An 18,259-nucleotide genomic window follows, 5' to 3' on the forward strand; every position below is an offset into this window, starting at 1 on the left:
AAATGTCCATCAAGAGGGTCCTGGGGGACTTCCCTGGTGACGCAGTGGTTATGAATCCGCCTGCCAATGCAGGGGACATGGGTTTGAGCCCCGGTCTGGGAAGATCCCACATGCCGCGGAGCAACTAGGCCTGTGTGCCACAACTACTGAGCATGTGCTCTAAGGCCCGCGAGCCACAACCGCCGAGCCCGCGCGCCTAGAGCCCGTGCTCCGCAACAAGAGAAGCCACCGCAGTGAGAAGCCCGCACACCGCAACAAAGAGTAGCCCCCGCTCGTCACAACTAGAGAAAGCCTGTGCACAGCAATGAAGACCCAACACAGCCAAAAATAAATAAATTAAATAAATAAATTTTTTAAAAAAGAGGGTCCTGGGACAGAGGCAGCTGGAGCTGCAACCCTGCTCCTGGCCCGAGCAGTTGCGCGGAGGGTCAGGCACCTCCTTCGGTAGGGGGATCAGGATGTGAGCCACAGCCCGGGCGGCCGGGGGCCAGGGCAACCCTGGAAGGGACAGACAGGGCTTCGCGGCTGAGGACACCCTGAGACGGAGCTGTTTCTATCTCGACTACAAAGCACAGCCCCTTGGATGGAGTCCCAGGCCACCCCATCCTCCTCCAAGTCCTCCCTCAGCCTGGGCAAGAGGGCCTCGGTGTCCCTCGCCCTCTGGGAGGCAGAGCAGGCTGAAGCTTCCCCAGCTCCTCTCGCCCCCTCACCACCCCCACCCCTGGCTGGGAAGAGAACGCGCCACCTGTGGAGAGCGCGGCAGGTTCTCTGAGAAGCGTGGTACTCACTCTGCGGAGCGGCCGTGGACACGACGGCCATGCCGTGGGGGGCCATCCCCGAGGTGCCGGGAGGTGGCTGCCCCGAGAGTGGCATCGGCTGCCCCATGGCCCCCAGGCCGCCCATCCCGCCCAGGGGCTGGCCGGGGCCCCGAGCAGGTAGGCCAATGCCGGCTGCTCCCGCGGCGGGCCCGCCAGTCAGGCTCTGCAGCGCGTTCATAGGGTCTGCGGGGCACAGGGTGCAGCGTCTCAGGGCAGTGTCCGCCAAACCGGGCCAGGCTCCGTGAGGCCTTCCTGGGCACACGCTTCCTCCCACCTCCAGGCTCGACACCCTCAGTGTCCCAAATGGTGAGCGGCCGGAGTCCCAGGAGCCCCCCAAGTCCCGGCCCAGCTGCCTGCCACACCCCAGGGGCTGGGACACCTCCTGGGCAGGGAGCACAGCCCACACCCTAGCCTAGCCTATGCCAGGTCCTGACAGACTCTAAGGGACGAGCAAGCCCTCGGTGGCAGGCAGCGGCCCCACCCATCCTGGCTATAGGCCCCTCCTGCTGGGTGAGACACAGCTGGGAATCCAGAGAAAACAAGGGTCAAGGGCTCTTCACAGTAAGCCAAGCCTGGCGCCAGAGAAGAGGGGGCAGGGGCAGATCTCCCAGGGGGGCCAGAGAAGAGGGGGCAGGGGCAGATCCCCCAGGGAGGTTACAAGTCCCCTTGTGCACCAGAAGCCCATCTCTGCTAAGTCTGGGCAGGACCCCACTGAGTAGCAGTTCTCGGGAAAGACCCCTGAGAACAAGGGTGTGTGGGAGGGGTCCGCAGATGCTCGCCAGCTGAGTGAGCAATGCCAGGGCCAGGGGCAGGAGCCAGAGGCTCTTGTTGTAACAGCAAACGGCCACCTGCAGGCAGGTGTGGCTTGGCCGGCTCACCCTGCCACAGAACCGGGTGAACAGACACGTTCTCCTGGCCAAGCACTCTTGATACCCACCCCCCCAACCCCCCGGCCCTGGCTGGCCAACAATCGCTGCACAAGCCAAGAGACCCCAGGCAGGTGCAGCCAGCTCGGCCAAGGCAAGCCTGAGCATGCGGCATGTGCCACCGACAGTAAGACAAACAGCCCGCCAGGGTGGCTCCCCGCCTGGCAGTTGGAGTTTAGTTGGCCACTGGGATCTGCTAAACCCCTTCACTGGCAGCTCACTCAGAGAGACCTAGGCTAAATCAACAGGGTTCCCATATGATAAAACCTTGAAATTAAAAAATAAAAAGGAATAATAATTCTTAACTTACAAAGAAACTTTGTAACTTAAGAAAGTGAATTCATAGTTATTCTCTAAATACTACTACAGATTATTATACTGAATATAGCATTATACCATACTAGTTCTCTCCCAGAGAGCTCAAAATTTTAGATAATATTCAATAATCGTGTGAGTTTTCATCATCTTTTTTGCGGGAGGAATGGGATGGGGTGGTATCGTCCGACTCCACGGTCACCAGGAGGAGGGTGCCTGGTGGGCGGGAGCTGGCAGTTCTCAGGAACCCGAGGTCGTCTCTCCGGGAACTTCCTCCTCCAGTAACAGCTTAACCCCAGGCACACGCAGCACCCACCATCCCACTGCTGCTACCCCGCAGCCAAGGTTGGGAAAAACCTTAATTCCAAAAGGAGAAACTCTTACCACTGACAGAAGCTTGTGATTTCTTGTTATCTATATATAAAGAAAAAAAAAAAAAAGAAGAAACCAAAGTAAACAAAGTTTTTATGTAACCATATATTTCCACGCTAAGTCAGTGCTAAAGGCATTCGCCCAGAGGACATGTGTGAATACATGTATGTGTCCCACCCCCGGCAGCGTTGACACACAAGGAGGCCTGGAGCAAGAGAGTGCAGAACCACCCCGCGGTCAACCTGGGCCCTGGAGAACAGCCCCCAGGTGGAGGCTGGTGCTGGGTCTCCTCTAGTTCCTTCCTTCCCAGGCCGGGGCTCTTAGCACAGGCCCCGAGCCACAAACAAGAGCGCTTCAGGGATCTACAGTGGGCCCACAACACCTCCATTTTCAGCCCACTCTGGTGAGGGAGGCAGCATCCCCATTTTCTGGATGAGGAAACTGAGTCTGTCCAAGGCTGGTTAGAAGCCGGATCCAGCCAGCCCCAGGATAGGCGGGGAACTGCCACAACAGTTCCACCCTCTGCCGGGGGTGAGGCAGCTGTGGACGCCCCCGCCAAAGGGCTGTGTGCACTAGCCGTGCCAGGGCCAGCTCCCAAATGGGCCAGCGAGCCCGAAAGGCCGAGCCCTTGCCAGTACAGATGGGGTCGTGGCCGGGCTGCTCATGCCCCAGGCTTCTAGTGGCGTCTCCTCTTGTTCCAAACACCATGGGACCTTCCCAAACACAGCAAAGAAAGTGAAATCAAGTGAGGTTCATCTTGCTGGCCAGTCTGGTAAAAAGTTAGTGTGGAAAGAAGCAATGGCCCTGCAAGGACTCTGGGGTCCCCAATGTCTCCCTCTGAGATGAGTGACGCTGATGCCACAGCTGTCTCGACAGCCACAGGGAGCAGCCGCCCCATGGACAGGCTGAGTGGGAGGAACCTGCCTCCTGTGGTCACACCACTGCAGGCCGGCAGGAGGCGCCGTGGCTGTAACCCCCCAGAGCGGCCCTGAGCGGCCCTGACCGGGAGGAGAGGAACTGGGATGCTGTGGGGCTGGGCCCTCACCAGGGCAGGGAGTGCAGGGTGGCGTGGAGAAAGCTGGCCCCAGAAGCTTCCAGCCTGACGGGAACACAGTTAGGTCCAGCCTCCATGGGTCAAAAAAACCAGGGATCAGGGAAGGAAGTGTCTATTCCAGGGTGGACTCTGCTTATTCAGGAACTGCCTAGAGATCAAAGCAGCAGTCCTTCAAAAGCGAGATTAAGCAGACAAGCAAAAAGAGCAGTCCAGCCCAGACCACTTGGACACTAACATCTCCATTAGGCCACAATCAGCACGTTTCAGGCTGAGGCTCTGGGAGGATGGGAAACAAATGCGAAGCCATGAAGAACTTCCCGGAAAGCAGGCGCTGTCCACAGACATCCTGCCTCAGGCACTGGGGCCAAGACTGGCCGGCCTCTCGTGGCGACCACAACCACCCAGAGATGTGACGTTTTACTTACGGATGTCTCGAAAATGGATAATGAGCCTGGCCACAAGAGAAAGGTATTCATCCTAAAAGTAAAAACAGGAAGCAGTTTAATCCCAGACGCAGAAGTGAGGCCGAGTGACGCCCCTTCCCACCCTGGCCCTGCTGCGCTCCTCCTGAAGGCAGGGATGGCAGCCATCCCCGTCTGTCTGTCCCTGTCTGTCTGTCCTTGTCCGGCTTGGCTCTACCTCCTCTGGAATCCATCCCCCCGGGAAAGGCCGGCAGAGCTCGGCTACCGCAGAACAACAAAAGGCACAAAGAAACAGAAAACCAAGAAGGTACCAAGACACTAGGAGACGCTGCTCCCCTGCCCTGCTGTAAACCCTGGCGAGGGCCACAGGGGGCTCAGGCACCCGTCTTTCTGCAAAGGGGCCGGCCCAGGGTCACAGGGCATCTCAGAAGTAGACACGGGAGGGCCGCTTTTGTCTTTGCTCCATTTGTACCAAAGTACTTTCGCTTTTCACACCGGCCTGTTGCTTTTCCACTGCTGACGTCATATTTGCATGCAAATCTGGCTGGGCGCCCCGGCTGTGCTTTCCGCAGCTCCCGCTGATCTGAATTCACTGCACAGCCCAGGGAGAGGGCACAGCGCCGCTCAAGGAAGCAGGTGAAGGCCACTGCCCAGGGCCCTCTTGGTTCTCGCTGCGTTTCTGGAACCTCCCAGCAGGGCCTGCCTTCCACCATTTGTCCTCTTTGTAACCAAGGACACTCACTCCGGGGGTTCCGGGGAAACCACTACTGTGAGTTTGTCTTGGGGTCAACGAAGGGATGTTCGTAACTAAAATCTTATTTCAGAGAAGCTGGACCATCTTTCTGGCAAGGCAGGCAGAAAGGGCAGAGCTTTCACCCCGCCTGCTCACTTGACCCCCGCCTAAGTCACCATGACACTGAGTCCACTCAACAGCAGCCAGAGGAGATGACCCCCGCAGCCCAGGACCCACCGCAGGGGACAGCCCGTGAGCCTGGGACAGACAGTGAACCTGCCGTCACGAGAACACCTCCAAGGGAAACACATGAAGGGGGCCTCAGATGAATGTTAACAACATAAGCACACTTTCTAACCTCCATCAACCCTCATTGATCTCAAACTTCACCCACCACTGTTTTCTCAGCCAGGGAATCAGCAGAGGAAAACGTGGGGGAAAGGCCCAGGGAGGCCACGGAGCAGGCACCGAAGGACAGGACACATGGGAAATGTGTTCAACACTCCCCCTCCCAATGCCCCCCACAAATTCCTGGGAGGAAAAGGATCCCGCAGATCACCTGACCAGGCTGGTCCTCGAAGGACAACAGGGTGGTGAGTGGGGCGCAAGGAAAGCGGGGGCTAAAGGAAGCTCTGAAATGAGGTGGCCAAGGACGGGGAGCTTGCCAGGTCAAGAGCTGACGTCTCAGTAAGGCCTTGGCCATCTTTTGGGTCGGCGAAATCTTAAAAGAATTTGTTGAGCTTCTTCTACTTCCATAAAAGGTGAAGCAAGAGGAAGCAGGTTTAAAAAGCAACCAAATCATTAAAAAGTCCACAAACAACAAATGCTGGAGAGTTTGGAGAAAAGGGAACCCTCCAACACTGTTGGTGAGAATGTAAACTGATGCAGCCACTATGGCAAACAGTATGGAGGTTCCTCAAAAAACTAAAGATAGAATTACCATATGATCCTGCAATCCCACTCCTGGGCATATATCCGGAGTAAACTCTAATTCAAAAAGATATGTGCACCCCTATGTTCATATCAGCACTATTTACAATAGCCAAGACATGGAAGCACCTAAATGTCCACTGACAGATGAATGGATAAAGAGGATGTAGTACATTATATATACAATGGAATATTACTCAGTCATAAAAAAGAATGAAATAGTGCCATTTGCAGCAATGTGGATGGACCCAGAGATTGTTATACTAAGCGAAGTAAGTCAGACAAATACCATATGGTATTACTTATATGTGGAATCTAAAATATGATAAATGAACTTATCTACGAAACAGAAACAGACTCATGGACATGGAGAACAGAGTTGTGGTTGCCGGGAGTGGGGGGTGGGGGGGTGCTAGGGGAGGGATGGACCGGGAGTTTGGGGTTAGCAGATGCAAACTATTATATATAGAATGGATAAACAACAAGGTATAGCACAGGGAACTATATTCAATATCCTGTGATAAACCATAATAGAAAATATACATATGTATAACTGAATCACTTTGCCATACAGGATAAAACACAACATTGTAAATCAACTGTACTTCAGTTATAAAAAAAAAAAAACCAAACCAGCAACCAGATATTTTACTCTGACACAAGATACAGTAAATGGGGCTCAGGAGCATGTCCCCAAAGCCCTTGGCATGGAACCAGGACCGAGTGCTCGGAGCCAGGTGGGCACAAGGCACCACCCATGGTCTGCACCCACTGAGGCTGCCCACAGCCCGGTGCAGCACAGGCTCTGGGGACCAGACCAGCATGAGGAGGCCTGAAGGGAACAGAGTGGGGCAGCAACCACCTGACAGGAGAAGCGGGCACAGGGAGTGGTCAGTCACACTACCACCAAGGGGCGCTCCTGTGGGTAAATACATCACCCAGCACGTCAAGGGTAGAGTGCTTCAGGCCTGCTGATCTGATCCCCCTCTGACTCCCCAGGGTGGCTGCCTTACTCTATGTCTAGACTGGCTTCCCTGGGCGTGAGAGTTCCCAGCCTCCATGCAGACAGAGAGGTTATGACCCCTCTTCTGCTCCAAGGCACCCCCGCTCCAGGACAGTTCCAGAAATGGGCCGAGGAGCGTGTACCTCCCTTATCTTCACTCCATCTTTATCATCTCCCCCTCCTGACAGCAAAATACAAGCATCCAGGCTGGGTACAGCCAGAGCACAGCAGTGACAGCTCACACGCCACACTGACTCCGGGCCAGGCACAGCTCTGAATGCTTTACAGATAATTAACACACTCAATTCTTCCAACTGCCCAGTGGGGCAGGTACTACTAGCGGGCTGGTTTGCAGGTGAGAAGACAGAAATGTGGGAAAAAAGCTTCCTGCAGTTTATACACTTTGTCTAACCTGTACAAGTCTTGCATGAGGGCCTGACAGCAAAGGTGGAGGACGAATCCCCTCACGGATGTGGAGGGAGCAGTAGGAAGGACACACATGTTCCAGGTAAGATGCCACAGGCCACACACTAGATGCTACACTGTTATACCTTTTGTATAAAACTCGGGGAATCTGAACATGTATATTTGCTTTATATCTGCAAAAAGAAATGTTGCAGATCAACAATCAAATCCCCAGAGGTATCAGGAAGTGGCCCGGAAATGAAACTTCCCACCTTGTTATACATCTTTCACATTGCAAGTATATAATCTTTTACCAAATTGAAGACAAAGCCAAATCAAAAGAAAAAAGTACAGGGACTTCCCTGGTGGTGGAGTGGTTAAGAATCCGCCTGCCAATGCAGGGGACACGGGTTCAAGCCCTGGTCTGGGAAGATCCCACATGCCGTGGAGCAACTAAGCCCATGCGCCACAACTACTGAGCCTGTACTCTAGAGCCCGCGAGCCGCAACTACTGAAGTCTGCATGCCTAGAGCCCATGCTCCGCAATGAGAAGTCACTGCAATGAGAAGCCGGCGCGCCGCAACGAAGAGTAGCCCCTGCTCACCACAACTAGAGAAAGTCGGCGTGCAGCAACAAAAACCCAACGCAGCCAAAAATTAAAAAAAAAAAAAAAAGAAAAGAAAAAGTACAATTCCTAAAAATGCAAAATCAACCAAACATATAAGCTGATATCAAGTTGGTGTCAGAATCATAGGGAAGAGTTCTTCTGATTGATCATTTTAAAAAACAAAAAGCAAACAAAACAAAAAAACCATATGTCCTTAGGGGAAGGGGTACATTTTAAGTACACACAGAGCTGTAAAAAATCTTAAACTTCATTCCACATTTTGTTATTTGCTACTAATATTAGTGCTAATATTGGTCTGTTTATTCTGAAAGTATTTTAGAGTAATTATGCCAATGACATTAGAAGCCAAGATATTCACAAAAGAGAACAGATACACGTTTAAAATAAAAGTAAAACCCTGGGGACTTCCCTGGTGGTGCAGTGGTTAAGAATCCGCCTGCCAATGCAGGGGACACGGGTTCGAGCCCTGGTCCGGGAAGATCCCACATGCTGCGGAGCAACTAAGCCCGTGCGCCACAACTACTGAGCCTGCACTCTAGAGCCCGTGAGCCACAACTACTGAGCCTGCGTGTCACAACTACTGAAGCCTGCGCGCCTAGAGCCCGGGCTCCGCAACAAGAGAAGCCACCGCAATGAGAAGCCCGCGCACCGCAATGAAGAGTAGCCCCCGCTCGCCACAACTAGAGGAAGCCCATGCGCAGCAACGAAGACCCAACGCAGCCAAAAATAAATAAATAAATAATAAATAAATTTTTTTAAAAAAGTAAAACCCTGTAATTGGAAATATCAATGTGAAATTATTGATATTTGAGGTTGTTGTTTCAAAAACATATGACTCCTTAGCTGTTCACAAAAAAGCGCAGAAGCCGTGAGCAGCCCCATGCCCACACTGCAAGCCCCAAGTACCATTTCACCCTCGAAAAGGAACCAGGGCTCCTTAGAGCAACAGCTGATTCTGGGCCAAGATGCAAGCAAGAACAGAATGCTGGGAAAAAGGTGAATGTTAAAAGTGTTTCTGGTGAGGGCTCAGGGGAAAGAGGAATGTGTGATTGGAAACAAGAGCCCAGAGAACCCCTGTCATACAGTGTCCGGAAGTCTAGCTGAATCGTACCCTAGTTGAGAGGAAGGCAGACCTTGTAAGCAATGAACCTGGATATTTGGCTGAGTAGACTTCCAAACAAAGTGTGGAAGGTCTGGCCTGCTTTCCTCTTTTTTAAAAAAAATTTATTTATTTATTTATTTATTTATGGCTGCGCTGGGTCTTTGTTGCTGCGCATGGGCTTTCTCTAGTTGTGGCGAGCGGGGGCTACTCTTTGTTGCAGTGCGCAGGCTTCTCATTGCAGTGGCTTCTCTTTGTTGCACAGCATGGGCCCTAGAGCGCGCGGGCTTCAGTAGCTGTGGCACGCGGGCTCAGTAGTTGTGGCTCACGGGCTCTAGAGCGCAGGCTTAGTAGTTGTGGCGCACGGGCTTAGTTGCTCCGCAGCATGTGGGATCTTCCCGGACCAGGGCTCGAACCCATGTCCCCTGCTTTGGCAGGCGGATTCTTAACCACTGCGCCACCAGGGAAGTCCTGGCCTGCTTTCTTCTTGCTGCTTACAGTGAAATTGAGAGGAAAGAAAGAAACTGAGGGAAGAACCGTTAAGCATAAAGGAACCTGGACTTGGTTTCGGAAATTCCCAGGCTATTCAGATTACAAAGAAACATTAAAATTAGGAGATTCACTGTAGGAATGTGTGCTCTGGAGAGAAGGCTGAGGGTGTGGTTGCACAGACTATGCTAGTGCCAAAGAGATCAGGCATGTGATGAATCATCTCAGTCGTCTCACAGACACCAGGAATAGGGATGAAATTACAGCGATGAAACATCTGTGGGGAAACCTCCTGTCTAATGGCATGAATATGTCACATAGTCACGGTTTAGAGCGTCATACCAGCAGAAACACTGCCAGTTTGGACTAAAAGGGAGAGACTGGATGAAATTTTAAAAGGGCGTCAGACTCCCAATCCCAAAGTCAACAGGCAGGAAACAGGCTGGTAAAACTACTGGCTGCAAACATGACCACCGGGGAGAGCCTTGGGCCAAGAGGCCAAAGCCATGAGCCCAGAGACTGTAGCCTCCAAGTCTGTGGGAATTTGTCCAGCAGCTACAGGAAACTAATACACTGCCTCTATAGATTGGCCTATTCTGGGCATTTTATACAAATGCATCATACAATACATGCTCCCTTGTGACTATTTCACTACACTTATCGTGATGTTTTCAAGGTTCATCCATGTTGTACCATGTATCAGTACTTCATTCCATTATACAGCCAGGTAACAGTCCATTATACAGACACACCACATTTTCTTTATCCACTCATCAGCTGATAAACATTTGGGTGTTTCCACTTTCTGGCTATTATGAGTGATGCTATGAGTATTTCTGCACAAGTTCTGTGCATATATGGTAACTCTGTTTAATTTCTGAGGAATTACCACACTGTTTTCCACAGTGGCTGCTCCACTACACATTCCTTCCAGCAACATATGAGGTGCCAATTTCTCACCAATACTTACCATCTTTTTTTATTATAGCCATCATGAGTGTGACGGTGTATCTCACTGTGGTTTGGATTCGCCTTTCCCTAAGGACTAGTGATACTGAGCATCCTTTCATGTGCTTCTTGGCCATTTGTACTGGGTTGGCCAAAATAGTTCCTTTGGTTTTTAAGTAAAAATAAAGACACATTTTTTACTTTCACCAAGAACTTTATTGAACAATGTATTCACCACTTTGTTCCACTACCTTCTGCCATTTTTCAGGCAACTTCATAATTCCATCTTCTCAAAACTTTTTACTTTTTTAAAAAATTTTTTGGCTGCATTGGGTCTTCGTTGCTGCACGCAGGCTTTCTCTAGTTGCGGCAAGCAGGGGCTACTCTTTGTTGAGCGGGCTTCTCATTGCGGTGGCTCCTCTTGTTGCGGAGCACAGGCTCGAGGTGCGTGGGCCTCAGTAGTTGCGGCAGGTGGGCTCAGTAGTTGTGGCATGCAGGCTCAGTAGTTGTGGCACATGCGCTTAGTTGCTCTGCGGCATGTGGGATCTTCCCAGACCAGAGATCGAACCCACGTCCCCTGCATTGGCAGGAGGATTCTTAACCACTGCACCACCAGGGAAGTCCCTCAAAACTTTTTATTTTTTTGAGCAAAGAACTGTTCTAGGTGTCTTTTACAGTCTTCCAGGGAATTGAAATTTTTTCCATTAAGAGAATTTTATAAAGACTGAAATAAATGTAAATCCAAAGGTGCAAATGTCTGGTGAATATGGTGGATGAATCAGAACTTCCCAGCCAAGGTGTAACAGTTTTAGCCTGGTCATCAAAGAAACGTGCAGTCTGGCGTTATCCTGATGGAAGATTATGCGTTTTCTGTTGACTAATTCCGGACACTTTTCATTGAATGCTGCTTTCAGTTGGTCTAATTGGGAGCAGTACTGGTTGGAATTAATCGTTTGGTTTTCCAGAAGTAGCTCATAATAGAGAACTCCCTTCCAATCCCACCATATACACAACATCACCTTCTTTGGATGAAGACCGGCCTTTGGTGTGGTTGGTGGTGGTTCATTTCGCTTGCCCCACTGATCTCTTCCATTCTACATTATTGTACAGTATCCACTTTTCATCCCGTCGCAATTTGTTTTAAAAACAAAACGTTTTCGCTACATTTAAATAGAGAATCACATGTGGAAATATGGTCAAGAAGGTTTTTTTTGCTTAACTTATGTGGAACCGAAACATCAAAGCGATTAACATAACCAAGCTGATGCAAATGATTTTCAACGCTTGATTTGGGTATTTTGAGTATGTCAGCTATCTCCTGCATGGTATAACATTGATTGTTCTCAATTAATGTCTCAGTTTGATCGCTATCAACTTCAACTGGTCTACCCGACCGTGGAGCATCGTCCAGCGGGAAATCTCCAGCATGAAACTTCGCAAACCACTTTTGACACGTTTGATCAGTCACAGCACCTTCTCCATACATTGCACAAATATTTTTTTGCATTTCAGTTGCATTTTTACCTTTCTTGAAGTAATAAAGCATAATAAAACAATTTTAAAAATGTTGTTTTTCTTCCATCTTCAATATTAAAATGGCTACACAAAAATTCTCCAATTTTGTAAAGTTCTTTTTAAATGCACGCTGATATGACAGCTGTCACAATACAATCTAACAAGATTGTTTTGAATGAAGTTAAAGACAACTAAGCGCTACTAGAGCCATCTTACGGAAAAAAAAACGAACTTTTTTAGCCAACCCAATATATCTTCTCTGGAGAAATGTCTATTCAAGTTCTTTGCCCATTTTTGAATTAGGTTGTTTGGTTTCTTTTGTTGTTGTTGTTGAGTTGCAGTTCTTTATATACTCAGATACCAGTCCCTCATCAGATATCATCAGATATTTGATTTTCAAATATCTTCTCCCATTCCATAGGTTGTCTTTTTTTTTTTTTTTGATTTATTTATTTTATTTATTTTTGGCTGCATTGGGTCTTCGTTGCTGCTTGTGGGCTTCCTCTAGTTGCAGCGAGCAGGGGCCACTCTTCGTCGCGGTGTGTGGGCTTCTCATTGCGGTGGCCTCTCTTGTTGCGGAGCATGGGCTCTAGACGTGCGGGCTTCAGTTGTTGTGGCACATAGGCTTAGTTGCTCCGCGGCATGTGGGATCCTCCTGGACCAGGGCTCGAACCCATGTCCCCTGCATTGGCAGGCGGATTCTTAACCACTGCGCCACCAGGGAAGCCCCATAGGTTGTCTTTTCACTCTCTTGATGGTATCCTTTGATGCACAATACTGTTTAATTTCGATGAAGTCAAATTAATCTATGTTTTCTTTTGTTGCCTGTGCTTTTGGTGTCACATGTAAGAAACCATTGCCTAATCTGAGGTCACAAAGATTCATGCCTATGTTTTCTTCTAAAAATTTTACAGTTTTAGGACTTCCCTGGTAGCGCAGTGGTTAAGAATCCGCCTGCAAATGCAGGGGACACAGCTTCAAACCCTGGTGCGGGAAGATCCCACATGCCGTGGAGCAACTAAGCTGGTGCGCCACAACTACTGAGCCTGAGCTCTAGAGCCCACAAGCCACAACTACTGAGCCCACGCGCCTAGAGCCCGTGCTCTGCAACGAGAAGCCTCCGCAATGAGAAGCCCGCGCACCCCAACAAAGAGTAGCCCCGGCTCACCGCAACTAGAGAAAGCCTGTGCACAGCAACGAAGACCCAATGCAGCCAAAAATAAATTAATAAAAAAATAAAAGTTTTACAGTTTTAGTTCTTAGGTCTTTGATCCATTTTGAGTTAATGTTGGTATATGGTATGAGACTGGGGTCCCACCTCAATATCATACATGTGGTAATCCAGCAGATGTCCCAGCACCATTTGTTCTTTTCCAAGATTGTTCTGGCTATGCTGGGTCCCTTGAGTTTCCTTAGTATCATTTTGTCAGTTTCTACAAAGTCTGTTAGAAACTTTTCCTCATACTTGAAAAATGTATCAATTCCCAGAGCAGGCACTCCAGAGCCAGTGTTCTCAGCAACATGGGACCTTTGGTAAGTATTGTGCTGTGATTCACGTATTTTAAAATTTTACCCTTATACATTATAAAATATTTTAAACATACAAAAAATAAATAATAAAACAAATGACAGTGGGTTCCTTACCCAGTTTAAATTAAAAAATAAGATCGAAAGAAAGCAAGCTAGCTCCCCATGCTACCGCTGACTTGCCCCACACCTCGTGTTCTTCACAGCTGAACTGGAGAAAGTCACGAGGACTACACGGAGTCTCTGTACTCTCTCAGCTCCTCAGTACGTGCAAGTGAAAACGGAGCGAATGAAAACCAAAGAAGCAGAATTTCTGAGGAGGCCTCCGAGCAAGCACGCCGACGCCGGGTAGTGCAGGAGGAGGCCTGGCTGTCACCCCACAAATGGCAGAGGGCAGGAGCACAGCCCTGGACCTGTCAAAACTGGCCACACCCAGGCCTTTCTAGCAGGTCTCAGCAGTTGTTCAGAAAATGCTAGTCTTTTCATGCGGTTTGCCGTTTTCACTATATACACTTGTGCTTTTCTCCTCCAATAGCTGTCCCTGATTAAACAGAGATAGCAGAAGACGTATTCGGTTTCAGTCAAAAGGCCAACCCTGGGCTTGCGAGGTCCGTAAAAAGGGCTGAAGGTAGGAGAGAGTCTCCTTCATCAGATGTGCACGGCCTCTTCCCGCTCTCCCCAGGCTGTGCTCTTGCCCTCTTATTCCAGCAGCTGCTTGTGCCCCTCAGCCCTCCTCTAATTAGCCTCCAGGTCACTTCCCAGTTCTGACGCTCTCGGCCTCCTGGTCTCTGGGTTTCACCTTGGCCCCCACCGTGGGGACTCAGTGTTTACCGCTGTAAACCAGAGACATGCACTACTTCTGCATAATACTAAACAACGTGCAAAACAGTTGATGTGGGCTTCCCTGGTGGCGCAGTGGTGGAGAATCTGCCTGCCAATGCAGGGGACACGGGTTCGAGCCCTGGTCTGGGAAGATCCCACATGCCGTGGAGCAACTAGGCCCGTGAGCCACAACTACTGAGCCTGCGCGTCTGGAGCTTGTGCTCCGCAGCAAGAGAGGCCACAATAGTAAGAGGCCCGCGCACCGCGATGAAGAGTGGCCCCCGCTTGCCACAACTGGAGAAAGCCCTCGCATAGAAAACGAAGACCCAACACAGCTAAAAATAAATAACTAAATAAATAAAAAATAAAAATAAAGGAATTCCTTTAAAAAAAAACCAGCTGATGTGTGTTTAACATATAAGCTTAATTTAAAAACAACCAAGCGATAAGCACATGTTCAGCAATGCACCCAGCTGTAATAAGCCTCTATGCACTGCCGCTGCAGGTGCCGACGCGGAGGTCCTGGGATCCCTGGCTGTGCTCTCATCCAGCAGATGCCAAACCTTCCTGAATCTGCAGAGTACTTAGAGCTGCTATTATTATACCACCCACCACCCCCAGGGAAAGTGGTTTCTGCCTAGGCAGAGAGCAGTCCCACCTGCAGGAATTCAGATGTTAAGAATTAAAGTGGGTGTTTGGGTGTCTTTTGCTTTGCTAGATGGGGGGAAGTAACACAAGTAGCAAAGAGGGTAGGCTCTGACCCCAGACCCCCAGGGTGTGTGACCTCCTGGGCAAGTTACCTGGCATCTGTGTGCCTGAGCCTCCTCGTCTGCAACCTGGGGAGAGCAGCAATGTACCTGCTTCACGGGCCTTGCAAGGGGACATCACATCACTTTAGAGGGAGCAATGGGGCCTGGCCATTAGACCCAGGGCCAGCCCCTGACAGAATGGGAAGAGCTTTAACTCTGGGTGCTAACACCACACTGGAAGCATGCACCAACCAGGCAATTTGGATCTGGTGGTCTTTTAGACAAGAGTGCTCAAGGTCTTCCTTGCCCGGGCTGTATACCAGGCAGCCTGAGGTGCCCATGGGTGACCGGTTTCCTTCAGGGTGGACACCTCTGGACCCACCTGCTTGCCAGGATTCCAAGAGAAGGTTAGCCCCTTCTCCATGACCTCCTCTGCCTCCCGGCCCCTCCTGGAGTCTAAAAACAGAGAAATCACTCTTCCATATCCTTTTCTTTGCTCTGGGTCCCACCTTTTACATTCTTTCACAGTCATTCTAATGGGGTCTCAGGTGGGAGGGGCAGGTAACAAGTGTGCCCGGCTGCCACCTGACTGGAGAGTCCCTCTGGAGCCCCACCCTGGAGGAAAGGTCTCGCCGCACAATGGGGCCCAAGGCTCCATGTGGGGCTTGAGCAGGACTAATAAGCTGGACATCGGACAGCAGTGTCCAAGCAGAAAGTCTGTCTCTAAAAATGACACAGGAAACTTCCCAGACCTCTCTATAAATACCTCTCTTCCAAATAGTCAGGGCCTCCTCTTGAAGTTAGGGATTTAGAACCAGCCTGACCAAAGGAAATGCAACTGAAATTGCTAAGGTGTGGTGTGGGCTGCAGTAAGGAGAGACGAGGACAGTGACAGGGGCTGTTGTGCTGCCAGTCGCCCCCTCGGAATGGAAGGCTTATTCTTCAGCTGCTGGGAGGGTCTCTGTGGTGGCCAGTCTCCAAGATGGCAGCCAACAACCGCTGGCCTCCCTGGATGCACAGGCCGCAGCGCACAGAGAAGGTGACGGCGACTCCCTCCCCAGACTCCACACTGGCCTTAGGACTTGCTGTGACCCAGCGATGTTCTAGGACTTCAGGGGACTGACAGCTTCCACGTCCCCTGCCTTGAAAGCCAGCCGCTGTGCCGTAACGAAGCCCGGGCTATGCTGCTGGAGACACCAGGTGGCTGCCAGCTGAATGTGGCTGCGCCGAGGTCACCAGTGAGACCAGAAGAATGGCCAGCCAGGCAGTTCCAATCACCCCAGTCCTGACCCACAGAATCAGGACAGGTACCAACTCATTGCTATAGGCCACTACATTTTGGGGTAGTTCCTTATAAAGCAATAGACAACAAATAATACTGGACCAACAAGTTGTGTATTTCGAAAGTTTAAATAATTCAATAAGCCCTCACCAAGGTTCTTATCTCCCAAATATCTGCAAATTATGTATCTAATAAGAGACTTGTATCCAAAATTTATAACAAGTTCTTACAATCTAGCAATAAAAAGACCAACAACTCAATTTTAAAATGGGCAAAGGATCTGAATAAACATTTCTCCAAAGAAAATATACAAATGACCAATAAACACAGTAAGTTATCTGGGAATGCAAATTAAAACCACAATTAGATACCACTTCACACTCATTATGATGGCTATAATAAAAAAAAAAAACAGTAACAAGTATTGATGAGGAATGGAGAAACTGGAACCTCATACACTCCTAGTGGGAATGTAAAATGGTGCAGCTGCTTTGAAAACATTCTGGCAATTCCTCAAAAGGTTAAATACAGAGTTACCATCTGATTCAGCAGTTCCTTTCCTAGGTATACAGGAAAGAGAAATGGAAACATATGTCCCCAGGAAAGTTTGCACACAAATGTTCATAGCAGCATTATTATAATAGCCAAAAAGTGGAAACACTCCAGATGTCCATAAACTGGTGATGGATAAATAAAATATGGTACATCCATACAATGGAATATTATTTGGCAATAAAAAGGAATAAAGTACATGCTACAACATGGTTCATGGGTGAACATTAAAAATATTATGCTAAGTGAAAGAAGCCAGTCACAGAAACATATATTTTATGACTGCATTTATATGAAAAGTACAAAATAAGCAAATCTATAGCAACAGAAAGCAGATAAGTGGTTGCTTAGGACTGAGGGTTGAGGGAAAATGGGGAGTGCTGGCTAACGGGTATAGAGATTCTTTAGAAAATGCTCTAGGGAGTACCCTGGGGGCCTAAGTGGTTAGGATTCCGTGCTTTCACTGTCATGGCCCACGTTCAATCCCTGGTCGGGGAACTGAGATCCCATAAGCTGCAAGGTGTGGCCAAAAAAAAAAAAAAAGAAAAAAGAAAAAAGAAAATGCTCTAAAATGGATTGTGGTGATGGTTGCACAACTCTGTGAAGATCCTAAAAGACCACTGAACTGTACACTTTAAATGGGTGAATTGTACAGTGTATGAATTAGAGCTTGATAAAGTTGTTATAAAAAGAGAATATAACGCTTACCATTTTCTATGTCCACAGCACGAGCCCGCCCACCTCAGTGCACAGGCTTCTGCTGCTCGTCCTCCACCTACTTGTGCTAACAAACACATGCTGGTGTGCTCTGACCTCCAAGCCCAGGCTGTACACACGGTTTCTGTCTTGGAAGCTGTGCTCTCCGGCCAGTCATCTCTACCTTTCCATTTCAGAAAATGTTTACCTCATCTAAACACTCAGACCAGGCTAAGTTTCCCCAACGGACCTCTGTACATCTTGACAGTTGGTTTACCTAAACCCGGATCCAACCATAAATAGTATCTGCTTTTGATTCTTTTTTTTCCTCTTCTTTTTTTAAAAAAAATTTATCTATTTATGTATTTTTTTTGGCTGCGCTGGGTTTTTGTTGCTGCATGCGGGCTTTCTCTAGTTGCGGTGAGTGGGGGCTACTCTTCGTTGCGATGCGTGGGCTTCTCATTGTGGTGGCTTATCTTGTTGCAGAGCACAGGCTCTAGGTGCACGGGCTTCAGCAGTTGCAGCACACAGGCTCAGTAGTTGCGGTGCTCAGGCTCTAGAGCGCAAGCTCAGTAGCTGTGGCACACAGGCTTACTTGCTCTACGGCATGTGGGATCTTCCCAGACCAGGGCTCGAACCCGTGTCTCCTGCATTTGCAGGCAGATTCTTAACCACTGCGTCACCAGGGAAGTCCCTGTTTTTGATTCTTGACACACAGTAGGTCTTAGAGCTCCAGCACCACGCTCGGGCACCAGGTGCTCGGCAGAACTGGTGCAGCAGACACAGCCCGCCCTGCAAGAGCCAGGTAACCCAGACAAGCCGCTTGCTTCTTTGTGCCTGTTCTGTTTCATTTCTACAAGCAGCTCTACCCCAAGGCGAGAGCACAGATGACAGGAGGTGGTCACGTGAAGCCCGTGGCGATGCCCAGTTCACGCGAGAGCTCACACAGGAAACGCACCCCAACCACTCCACCT

The 18,259-nt window shown here is 49.6% G+C and overlaps 1 protein-coding gene across 3 annotated transcripts in view; it reads right to left on the bottom strand.

The window, feature by feature from the left end:
• Positions 1 to 18,259, bottom strand: part of MED15 (mediator complex subunit 15) — a 62,780-nt gene that overhangs the window by 17,266 nt on the left and 27,255 nt on the right. For 2 of the 3 annotated variants that reach the window (XM_068563762.1, XM_068563763.1), the window contains exons 3-5: positions 3,911 to 3,962; positions 2,444 to 2,473; positions 789 to 1,001 (exon numbers count right to left, since the gene is read on the bottom strand). In XM_068563762.1, coding sequence (XP_068419863.1) covers positions 789 to 1,001; positions 2,444 to 2,473; positions 3,911 to 3,962 — 295 coding nt within the window. The remainder of the gene's footprint in view (positions 1 to 788; positions 1,002 to 2,443; positions 2,474 to 3,910; positions 3,963 to 18,259) is intronic. The other variant, XM_068563764.1, reaches the window with a different exon arrangement.

Source organism: Eschrichtius robustus, chromosome 14 (assembly GCF_028021215.1).
Source record: "Eschrichtius robustus isolate mEscRob2 chromosome 14, mEscRob2.pri, whole genome shotgun sequence".
Classification (NCBI taxonomy): domain Eukaryota; kingdom Metazoa; phylum Chordata; class Mammalia; order Artiodactyla; family Eschrichtiidae; genus Eschrichtius; species Eschrichtius robustus.